Below are 12,825 nucleotides of genomic sequence, written 5' to 3'. Positions count from 1 at the left end.
TCTATCTTTAGTCTAAACATACGACTCAACAGGTCTATCTTTAGTCTAAACATACGACTCAACAGGTCTATCTTTTGTCTAAACATACGACTCAACAGGTCTATCTTTAGTCTAAACATACGACTCAACAGGTCTATCTTTATTCTAAACATACGACTCAACAGGTCTATCTTTAGTCTAAACATACGACTCAACGGGTCTATCTTTATTCTAAACATACGACTCAACAGGTCTATCTTTATTCTAAACATACGACTCAACAGGTCTATCTTTAGTCTAAACATACGACTCAACAGGTCTATCTTTATTCTAAACATACGACTCAACAGGTCTATCTTTAGTCTAAACATACGACTAGACGGGTCTATCTTTATTCTAAACATACGACTCAACAGGTCTATCTTTAGTCTAAACATACGACTCAACAGGTCTATCTTTAGTCTAAACATACGACTCAACAGGTCTATCTTTATTCTAAACATACGACGAGACGGGTCTATCTTTAGTCTAAACATACGACTCAACAGGTCTATCTTTAGTCTAAACATACGACTCAACGGGTCTATCTTTATTCTAAACATACGACTCAACAGGTCTATCTTTAGTCTAAACATACGGCTCAACAGGTCTATCTTTAGTCTAAACATACGACTAGACGGGTCTATCTTTATTCTAAACATACGACTAGACGGGTCTATCTTTATCCTAAACATACGACTCAACAGGTCTATCTTTAGTCTAAACATACGACTCAACAGGTCTATCTTTATTCTAAACATACGACTCAACAGGTCTATCTTTATTCTAAACATACGACTAGACGGGTTTATCTTTATTCTAAACATACGACTCAACGGGTCTATCTTTATTCTAAACATACGACTAGACGGGTCTATCTTTATTCTAAACATACGACTAGACGGGTCTATCTTTATTCTAAACATACGACTCAACAGGTCTATCTTTAGTCTAAACATACGACTCAACAGGTCTATCTTTATTCTAAACATACGACTCAACAGGTCTATCTTTAGTCTAAACATACGACTCAACAGGTCTATCTTTATTCTAAACATACGACTCAACAGGTCTATCTTTAGTCTAAACATACGACTCAACAGGTCTATCTTTAGTCTAAACATACGACTAGACGGGTCTATCTTTATTCTAAACATACGACTAGACGGGTCTATCTTTATCCTAAACATACGACTCAACAGGTCTATCTTTAGTCTAAACATACGACTCAACAGGTCTATCTTTATTCTAAACATACGACTCAACAGGTCTATCTTTATTCTAAACATACGACTAGACGGGTCTATCTTTATTCTAAACATACGACTAGACGGGTCTATCTTTATTCTAAACATACGACTAGACGGGTCTATCGTTATTCTAAACATACGACTAGACGGGTCTATCTTTATTCTAAACATACGGCTAGACGGGTTTATCTTTATTCTAAACATACGACTCAACAGGTCTATCTTTAGTCTAAACATACGACTCAACAGGTCTATCTTTAGTCTAAACATACGACTCAACAGGTCTATCTTTAGTCTAAACATACGACTCAACAGGTCTATCTTTATTCTAAACATACGACTCAACAGGTCTATCTTTAGTCTAAACATACGACTCAACAGGTCTATCTTTATTCTAAACATACGACTCAACAGGTCTATCTTTAGTCTAAACATACGACTCAACGGGTCTATCTTTATTCTAAACATACGACTCAACGGATCTATCTTTAGTCTAAACATACGACTCAACAGGTCTATCTTTAGTCTAAACATACGACTCAACAGGTCTATCTTTATTCTAAACATACGACTCAACACGTCTATCTTTATTCTAAACATACGACTCAACAGGTCTATCTTTATTCTAAACATACGACTAGACAGGTCTATCTTTATTCTAAACATACGACTCAACAGGTCTATCTTTAGTCTAAACATACGACTCAACAGGTCTATCTTTAGTCTAAACATACGACTCAACAGGTCTATCTTTAGTCTAAACATACGACTCAACAGGTCTATCTTTAGTCTAAACATACGACTCAACAGGTCTATCTTTAGTCTAAACATACGACTCAACAGGTCTATCTTTATTCTAAACATACGACTCAACAGGTCTATCTTTAGTCTAAACATACGACTCAACGGGTCTATCTTTATTCTAAACATACGACTCAACAGGTCTATCTTTATTCTAAACATACGACTCAACAGGTCTATCTTTAGTCTAAACATACGACTCAACAGGTCTATCTTTATTCTAAACATACGACTCAACAGGTCTATCTTTAGTCTAAACATACGACTAGACGGGTCTATCTTTATTCTAAACATACGACTCAACAGGTCTATCTTTAGTCTAAACATACGACTCAACAGGTCTATCTTTAGTCTAAACATACGACTCAACGGGTCTATCTTTATTCTAAACATACGACTCAACAGGTCTATCTTTATTCTAAACATACGACTCAACAGGTCTATCTTTAGTCTAAACATACGACTCAACAGGTCTATCTTTATTCTAAACATACGACTCAACAGGTCTATCTTTAGTCTAAACATACGACTAGACGGGTCTATCTTTATTCTAAACATACGACTCAACAGGTCTATCTTTAGTCTAAACATACGGCTCAACAGGTCTATCTTTAGTCTAAACATACGACTAGACGGGTCTATCTTTATTCTAAACATACGACTAGACGGGTCTATCTTTATCCTAAACATACGACTCAACAGGTCTATCTTTAGTCTAAACATACGACTCAACAGGTCTATCTTTATTCTAAACATACGACTCAACAGGTCTATCTTTATTCTAAACATACGACTCAGACAGGTCTATCTTTAGTCTAAACATACGACTAGACGGGTCTATCTTTATTCTAAACATACGACTAGACGGGTCTATCTTTATTCTAAACATACGACTAGACAGGTCTATCTTTAGTCTAAACATACGACTCAACAGGTCTATCTTTATTCTAAACATACGACTCAACAGGTCTATCTTTATTCTAAACATACGACTAGACAGGTCTATCTTTATTCTAAACATACGACTAGACGGGTCTATCTTTATTCTAAACATACGACTAGACGGGTCTATCTTTATTCTAAACATACGACTCAACAGGTCTATCTTTATTCTAAACATTTCAACAGGTCTATCTTTAGTCTAAACATACGACTCAACAGGTCTATCTTTATTCTAAACATACGACTCAACAGGTCTATCTTTAGTCTAAACATACGACTCAACAGGTCTATCTTTATTCTAAACATACGACTCAACAGGTCTATCTTTAGTCTAAACATACGACTCAACAGGTCTATCTTTAGTCTAAACATACGACTCAGACGGGTCTATCTTTATTCTAAACATACGACTCAGACAGGTCTATCTTTAGTCTAAACATACGACTCAACAGGTCTATCTTTAGTCTAAACATACGACTCAACAGGTCTATCTTTATTCTAAACATACGACTCAACAGGTCTATCTTTATTCTAAACATACGACTCAACAGGTCTATCTTTATTCTAAACATACGACTAGACGGGTCTATCTTTATTCTAAACATAGACGGGTCTATCTTTATTCTAAACATACGACTAGACGGGTCTATCTTTATTCTAAACATACGGCTAGACGGGTTTATCTTTATTCTAAACATACGACTCAACAGGTCTATCTTTAGTCTAAACATACGACTCAACAGGTCTATCTTTAGTCTAAACATACGACTCAACAGGTCTATCTTTAGTCTAAACATACGACTCAACAGGTCTATCTTTATTCTAAACATACGACTCAACAGGTCTATCTTTAGTCTAAACATACGACTCAACAGGTCTATCTTTATTCTAAACATACGACTCAACAGGTCTATCTTTATTCTAAACATACGACTCAACGGGTCTATCTTTATTAAACATAAACATACGTCTAAACTCAACAGGTCTTTATCTTTCAACAGGTCTATCTTTATTCTAAACATACGACTCAACAGGTCTATCTTTATTCTAAACATACGACTCAACAGGTCTATCTTTATCTAAACATACGACTCAACAGGTCTAAACATACGACTCAACAGGTCTATCTTTAGTCTAAACATACGACTCAACAGGTCTATCTTTAGTCTAAACATACGACTCAACAGGTCTATCTTTAGTCTAAACATACGACTCAACAGGTCTATCTTTAGTCTAAACATACGACTCAACAGGTCTATCTTTATTCTAAACATACGACTCAACAGGTCTATCTTTAGTCTAAACATACGTCTATCTTTACTCAACAGGTACGACTCAACAGGTCTATCTTTAGTCTTACGACTCAACATTCTATTCTAAACATACGACTCAACAGGTCTATCTTTAGTCTAAACATACGACTAGACGGGTCTATCTTTATTCTAAACATACGACTCAACAGGTCTATCTTTAGTCTAAACATACGACTCAACAGGTCTATCTTTAGTCTAAACATACGACTCAACAGGTCTATCTTTATTCTAAACATACGACGAGACAGGTCTATCTTTAGTCTAAACATACGACTCAACAGGTCTATCTTTTCTAAACATTCTAATCTTTATTCTAAACATACGACTCAACAGGTCTATCTTTAGTCTAAACATACGACTCAACAGGTCTATCTTTATTCTAAACATACGACTCAACAGGTCTATCTTTAGTCTAAACATACGGCTCAACAGGTCTATCTTTAGTCTAAACATACGACTAGACGGGTCTATCTTTATTCTAAACATACGACTAGACGGGTCTATCTTTATCCTAAACATACGACTCAACAGGTCTATCTTTAGTCTAAACATACGACTCAACAGGTCTATCTTTATTCTAAACATACGACTCAACAGGTCTATCTTTATTCTAAACATACGACTAGACGGGTCTATCTTTATTCTAAACATACGACTAGACGGGTCTATCTTTATTCTAAACATACGACTAGACGGGTCTATCTTTATTCTAAACATACGGCTAGACGGGTTTATCTTTATTCTAAACATACGACTCAACAGGTCTATCTTTAGTCTAAACATACGACTCAACAGGTCTATCTTTATTCTAAACATACGACTAGACGGGTCTATCTTTACGACTAGACGGGTCTAAACATACGACTAGACGGGTCTATCTTTATTCTAAACATACGACTAGACGGGTTTATCTTTATTCTAAACATACGACTCAACAGGTCTATCTTTAGTCTAAACATACGACTCAACAGGTCTATCTTTATTCTAAACATACGACTCAACAGGTCTATCTTTAGTCTAAAAACACTCAACAGGTCTATCTTTATTCTAAACATACGACTCAACAGGTCTATCTTTAGTCTAAACATACGGCTCAACAGGTCTATCTTTAGTCTAAACATACGACTAGACGGGTCTATCTTTATTCTAAACATACGACTAGACGGGTCTATCTTTATCCTAAACATACGACTCAACAGGTCTATCTTTAGTCTAAACATACGACTCAACAGGTCTATCTTTATTCTAAACATACGACTCAACAGGTCTATCTTTATTCTAAACATACGACTAGACGGGTCTATCTTTATTCTAAACATACGACTAGACGGGTCTATCTTTATTCTAAACATACGACTAGACGGGTCTATCTTTATTCTAAACATACGACTAGACGGGTCTATCTTTATTCTAAACATACGGCTAGACGGGTTTATCTTTATTCTAAACATACGACTCAACAGGTCTATCTTTAGTCTAAACATACGACTCAACAGGTCTATCTTTAGTCTAAACATACGACTCAACAGGTCTATCTTTAGTCTAAACATACGACTCAACAGGTCTATCTTTATTCTAAACATACGACTCAACAGGTCTATCTTTAGTCTAAACATACGACTCAACAGGTCTATCTTTATTCTAAACATACGACTCAACAGGTCTATCTTTAGTCTAAACATACGACTCAACGGGTCTATCTTTATTCTAAACATACGACTCAACGGATCTATCTTTAGTCTAAACATACGACTCAACAGGTCTATCTTTAGTCTAAACATACATCAACAGGTCTATCTTTATTCTAAACATACGACTCAACACGTCTATCTTTATTCTAAACATACGACTCAACAGGTCTATCTTTATTCTAAACATACGACTAGACAGGTCTATCTTTATTCTAAACATACGACTCAACAGGTCTATCTTTAGTCTAAACATACGACTCAACAGGTCTATCTTTAGTCTAAACATACGACTCAACAGGTCTATCTTTAGTCTAAACATACGACTCAACAGGTCTATCTTTAGTCTAAACATACGACTCAACAGGTCTATCTTTAGTCTAAACATACGACTCAACAGGTCTATCTTTATTCTAAACATACGACTCAACAGGTCTATCTTTAGTCTAAACATACGACTCAACGGGTCTATCTTTATTCTAAACATACGACTCAACAGGTCTATCTTTATTCTAAACATACGACTCAACAGGTCTATCTTTAGTCTAAACATACGACTCAACAGGTCTATCTTTATTCTAAACATACGACTCAACAGGTCTATCTTTAGTCTAAACATTAGACGGGTCTATCTTTATTCTAAACATACGACTCAACAGGTCTATCTTTAGTCTAAACATACGACTCAACAGGTCTATCTTTAGTCTAAACATACGACTCAACAGGTCTATCTTTATTCTAAACATACGACGAGACGGGTCTATCTTTAGTCTAAACATACGACTCAACAGGTCTATCTTTAGTCTAAACATACGACTCAACGGGTCTATCTTTATTCTAAACATACGACTCAACAGGTCTATCTTTAGTCTAAACATACGACTCAACAGGTCTATCTTTATTCTAAACATACGACTCAACAGGTCTATCTTTAGTCTAAACATACGGCTCAACAGGTCTATCTTTAGTCTAAACATACGACTAGACGGGTCTATCTTTATTCTAAACATACGACTAGACGGGTCTATCTTTATCCTAAACATACGACTCAACAGGTCTATCTTTAGTCTAAACATACGACTCAACAGGGACTCAACAGGTCTATCTTTATTCTAAACATACGACTAGACGGGTCTATCTTTATTCTAAACATACGACTAGACGGGTCTATCTTTATTCTAAACATACGACTAGACGGGTCTATCTTTATTCTAAACATACGGCTAGACGGGTTTATCTTTATTCTAAACATACGACTCAACAGGTCTATCTTTAGTCTAAACATACGACTCAACAGGTCTATCTTTCGTCTAAACATACGACTCAACAGGTCTATCTTTAGTCTAAACATACGACTCAACAGGTCTATCTTTATTCTAAACATACGACTCAACAGGTCTATCTTTAGTCTAAACATACGACTCAACAGGTCTATCTTTATTCTAAACATACGACTCAACAGGTCTATCTTTAGTCTAAACATACGACTCAACGGGTCTATCTTTATTCTAAACATACGACTCAACGGATCTATCTTTAGTCTAAACATACGACTCAACAGGTCTATCTTTAGTCTAAACATACGACTCAACAGGTCTATCTTTATTCTAAACATACGACTCAACAGGTCTATCTTTATTCTAAACATACGACTCAACAGGTCTATCTTTATTCTAAACATACGACTCAACAGGTCTATCTTTAGTCTAAACATACGACTCAACGGGTCTATCTTTATTCTAAACATACGACTCAACGGATCTATCTTTAGTCTAAACATACGACTCAACAGGTCTATCTTTAGTCTAAACATACGACTCAACAGGTCTATCTTTATTCTAAACATACGACTCAACAGGTCTATCTTTATTCTAAACATACGACTCAACGGGTCTATCTTTATTCTAAACATACGACTAGACGGGTCTATCTTTATTCTAAACATACGACTAGACGGGTCTATCTTTATTCTAAACATACGACTCAACAGGTCTATCTTTAGTCTAAACATACGACTCAACAGGTCTATCTTTATTCTAAACATACGACTCAACAGGTCTATCTTTAGTCTAAACATACGACTCAACAGGTCTATCTTTATTCTAAACATACGACTCAACAGGTCTATCTTTAGTCTAAACATACGACTCAACAGGTCTATCTTTATTCTAAACATACGACTCAACAGGTCTATCTTTATTCTAAACACACGACTCAACGGGTCTATCTTTAGTCTAAACATACGACTAAATGGGTTTATCTTTAGTCTAAACATACGACTCAACAGGTCTATCTTTATTCTAAACATACGACTCAACAGGTCTATCTTTATTCTAAACATACGACTCAACAGGTCTATCTTTAGTCTAAACATACGACTCAACAGGTCTATCTTTATTCTAAACATACGACTAGACGGGTCTATCTTTATTCTAAACATACGACTCAACAGGTCTATCTTTAGTCTAAACATACGACTCAACAGGTCTATCTTTATTCTAAACATACGACTCAACAGGTCTATCTTTAGTCTAAACATACGACTCAACAGGTCTATCTTTATTCTAAACATACGACTAGACGGGTCTATCTTTATTCTAAACATACGACTCAACGGGTCTATCTTTAGTCTAAACATACGACTCAACGGGTCTATCTTTATTCTAAACATACGACTCAACAGGTCTATCTTTATTCTAAACATACGACTAGACGGGTCTATCGTTATTCTAAACATACGACTAGACGGGTCTATCTTTATTCTAAACATACGGCTAGACGGGTTTATCTTTATTCTAAACATACGACTCAACAGGTCTATCTTTAGTCTAAACATACGACTCAACAGGTCTATCTTTATTCTAAACATACGACTAGACGGGTCTATCGTTATTCTAAACATACGACTAGACGGGTCTATCTTTATTCTAAACATACGACTCAACAGATCTATCTTTATTCTAAACATACGACTCAACAGATCTATCTTTATTCTAAGCATACGACTCAACAGATCTTTATTCTAAACATATGGCTCAACGGGTCTATATTTATTCTAAACATACGACTCAACAGGTCTATCTTTATTCTAAACATACGACTAGACGGGTCTATCTTTATTCTAAACATACGACTCAACAGATCTATCTTTATTCTAAGCATACGACTCAACAGATCTATCTTTATTCTAAACATACGACTCAACAGGTCTATCTTTATTCTAAACATATGACTCTACAGGTCTATCTTTATTCTAAACATACGGCTCAACGGGTCTATATTTATTCTAAACATATGACTCAACGGGTCTATATTTATTCCGGCATGTACAGTAAATGCATTAGCAACAGGAAATAGCCGGTGATGTCCGGACAACATGCAGAGTAGGGCTGTCTTTTTGATCAAACAATTCCCTTCCCTTCTTCCCCAGATAAATGAAATAAACGTAAAACTGCTATTTCCTGACAGTGGTTGTGTCTCCACATGCAGGTGAATGACAACGATAGACTGTGGGGTGATGATGGTGAAGAGTCCACCCTGATGTCTCCCGGGCTGTTGGACCATGGAGCTCCTCCCCTCCTCCTGTCTACAGTGGGCTGGACCCTTCCACTGGGCCTCTCCCTGCTGCTGCTGCTCGGATAACAGTAGACCCTGGTCTGGGCCTGACCTTGCCCTGGGGCTCCATAGACTACACTTCAGACTGACTGACCTTGGGGAGGAGAGAGAGAGATGTAAATGTGTAAAGGAAGAGGAAGGGATTATCCATATTTCCTCCTTCCTCCTTCAAACCACTCTTCTCTCCTCCTTCCTCCTCCCTTCAAACCACTCTTCTCTCCTCCTTCCTCCTCCCTTCAAACCACTCATCTCTCCTCCTTCCTCCTCCCTTCAAACCACTCATCTCTCCTCCTTCCTCCTCCCTTCAAACCACTCTTCTCTCCTCCTTCCTCCTCCCTTCAAACCACTCATCTCTCCTCCTTCCTCCTCCCTTCAAACCACTCTTCTCTCCTCCTTACTCCTCCAAACCACTCTTCTCTCCTCCTTCCTCCTTCAAACCACTCTTCTCTCCTCCTTCCTCCTCCCTTCAAACCACTCTTCTCTCCTCCTTCCTCCTCCCTCCAAACCACTCTTCTCTCCTCCTTCCTCCTCCCTTCAAACCACTCTTCTCTCCTCCTTCCTCCTCCCTTCAAACAACTCTTCTCTCCTCCTTCCTCCTCCCTCCAAACCACTCTTCTCTCCTCCTCCCTTCAAACCACTCTTCTCTCCTCCTTCCTCTTCCCTCCAAACCACTATTCTCTCCTCCTTCAAACCACTCTTCTCTCCTCCTTCCTCCTCCCTCCAAACCACTCTTCTCTCCTCCTTACTCCTCCCTTCAAACCACTCATCTCTCCTCCTTCCTCCCTCCAAACCACTCTTCTCTCCTCCTTCCTCCTCCAAACCACTCTTCTCTCCTCCTTCCTCCTCCCTTCAAACCACTCTTCTCTCCTCTGTCCACCTCCAAACCACTGATCTCTCCTCCTTCCTCCTCCCTTCAAACCACTGTTCTCTCCTCCTTCCTCCTCCCTTCAAACCACTCTTCTCTCCTCCTCCTTCCTCCTTCAAACCACTCTTCTCTCCTCTGTCCACCTCCAAACCACTGATCTCTCCTCCTTCCTCCTCCCTTCAAACCACTGTTCTCTCCTCCTTCCTCCTCCCTTCAAACCACTCTTCTCTCCTCCTCCTTCCTCCTCCAAACCAATCTTCTCTCCTCCTTCCTCCTCCCTCCAAACCACTCTTCTCTCCTCCTTCCTCCCTCCTTCAAACCACTCTTCTCTCCTCCTTCCTCCTTCAAACCACTGTTCTCTCCTCCTTCCTCCTCCCTTCAAACCACTCTTCTCTCCTCCTTCCTCCTCCCTCCAAACCACTCTTCTCTCCTCCTTCCTTCCTCCTTCAAACCACTCATCTCTCCTCCTTCCTCCTTCAAACCACTCTTCTCCCCTCCTTCCTCCTCCAAACCACTCTTCTCTCCTCCTCCTTCCTCCTCCAAACCACTCTTCTCTCCTCCTTCCTCCTCCCTTCAAACCACTCTTCTCTCCTCCTCCTTCCTCCTCCAAACCACTCTTCCCTCCTCCTTCCTCCTCCCTTCAAACCACTCTTCTCTCCTCCTTCCTCCTTCCTCCTCTCTCCAAACCACTCTTCTCTCCTCCTTCCTCCTCCCTTCAAACCAATCTTCTCTCCTCCTTCCTCCTCCCTCCAAACCACTGTTCTCTACTCCTTCCTCCTCCAAACCACTCTTCTCTCCTCCTTCCTCCTCCCTTCAAACCACTCTTCTCTCCTCCTTCCTCCTCCCTTCAAACCACTCTTCTCTCCTCCTTCCTCCTCCCTTCAAACCACTCTTCTCTCCTCCTTCTTCCTCCCTTCAAACCACTAATCTCTCCTCCTTCCTCCTCCTTCAAACCACTCTTCTCTCCTCCTTCCACCTTCAAACCACTCTTCTCTCCTCCTTCAACCTTCAAACCACTCTTCTCTCCTCCTTCCACCTCCAAACCACTCTTTCTCCTCCTTCCTCCTCCAAACCACTCTTCTCTCCTCCTTCCTCCTCCAAACCACTCTTCTCTCCTCCTTCCTCCTCCAAACCACTCTTCTCTCCTCCTTCCTCCTCCCTTCAAACCACTGTTCTCTCCTCCTTCCTCCTCCTCCAAACCACTCATCTCTCCTCCTTCCACCTCTCATCTCTTTTGGTGACCTCACAGTGGAACCACCTCATCTCTTTTGGTGACCTCACAGTTCCCCTGGAAAGGAAGAGAGGGTACCAATGTGCCAGAAGGAATTCTGGTATCCCCATTTCCTCTATGATCCTGAGATGCTACCCCTCCATATATACACAGACAGACAGACAGACATGTTCAACTCTACCTATTCCTACAGTATGTACAGTAAATGTAAGCTTCAGTGCAGGACTGGTTGTTGGTTGTTGGTTGTTGGTGTAAAAGTGTACAGAGGACAGAAAGAGAAGCTGTTTCCTCTGGAACACTCAGATCGGAACACTCAGATCGGAACACTCAGATCGGAACACTCCGATTGGCTGAACTCTCTGTCCGAACGGACCGACGGGTTCTGACGGCTCCAAAACATTCACAACATTCCTCCATCGTGTAATATATTAAAACATTCTGAAGTCACTCCTCCTCCAATAGCAACTGTCCTGATAGACACAGCAGCACATTATCAGAACAGAGCATTAGACTGGTTCCATTTGGGACACATTATTAAACTCCATCTTCAACCGCTCTTTTCTTTCATTTTTTACTTCAGCTAAGTCATAGTTCACTGTGTTACCAGCCACACTAAGTCATAGTTCACTGTGTTACCAGCCACACTAAGTCATAGTTCACTGTGTTACCAGCCACACTAAGTCATAGTTCACTGTGTTACCAGCCACACTAAGTCATAGTTCACTGTGTTACCAGCCACACTAAGTCATAGTTCACTGTGTTACCAGCCACACTAAGTCATATTTCACTGTGTTACCAGCCACACTAAGTCATAGTTCACTGTGTTACCAGCCACACTAAGTCATAGTTCACTGTGTTACCAGCCACACTAAGTCATAGTTCAACCACTGTGTTACCAGCCACACTAAGTCATAGTTCACTGTGTTACCAGCCACACTAAGTCATAGTTCAACCACTGTGTTACCAGCCACACTAAGTCATAGTTCACTGTGTTACCAGCCACACTAAGTCATAGTTCACTGTGTTACCAGCCATACTAAGTCATAGTTCAACCACTGTGTTACCAGCCACACTAAGTCATAGTTCAACCACTGTGTTACCA

The 12,825-nt window shown here is 39.4% G+C and overlaps 1 protein-coding gene across 1 annotated transcript in view; it reads left to right on the top strand.

Moving 5' to 3' along the window:
* Positions 1-9,662, top strand: part of LOC118378267 (GDNF family receptor alpha-4-like) — a 444,258-nt gene extending 434,596 nt beyond the window's left edge. Inside the window, exon 9 of the mRNA XM_052495924.1 lies at positions 9,502-9,662. Coding sequence (XP_052351884.1) covers positions 9,502-9,654 — 153 coding nt within the window. The 3' untranslated portion in view covers positions 9,655-9,662. The remainder of the gene's footprint in view (positions 1-9,501) is intronic.
* Positions 9,663-12,825: the final 3,163 nt, after the last annotated feature.

This window comes from Oncorhynchus keta, chromosome 35, assembly GCF_023373465.1.
Source record: "Oncorhynchus keta strain PuntledgeMale-10-30-2019 chromosome 35, Oket_V2, whole genome shotgun sequence".
In the NCBI taxonomy this organism is placed as follows: Eukaryota; Metazoa; Chordata; class Actinopteri; order Salmoniformes; family Salmonidae; genus Oncorhynchus; species Oncorhynchus keta.
The sequence above is the reverse complement of the archived record's forward strand: the minus strand, read 5'-3'. Positions and strand labels throughout refer to the sequence as shown.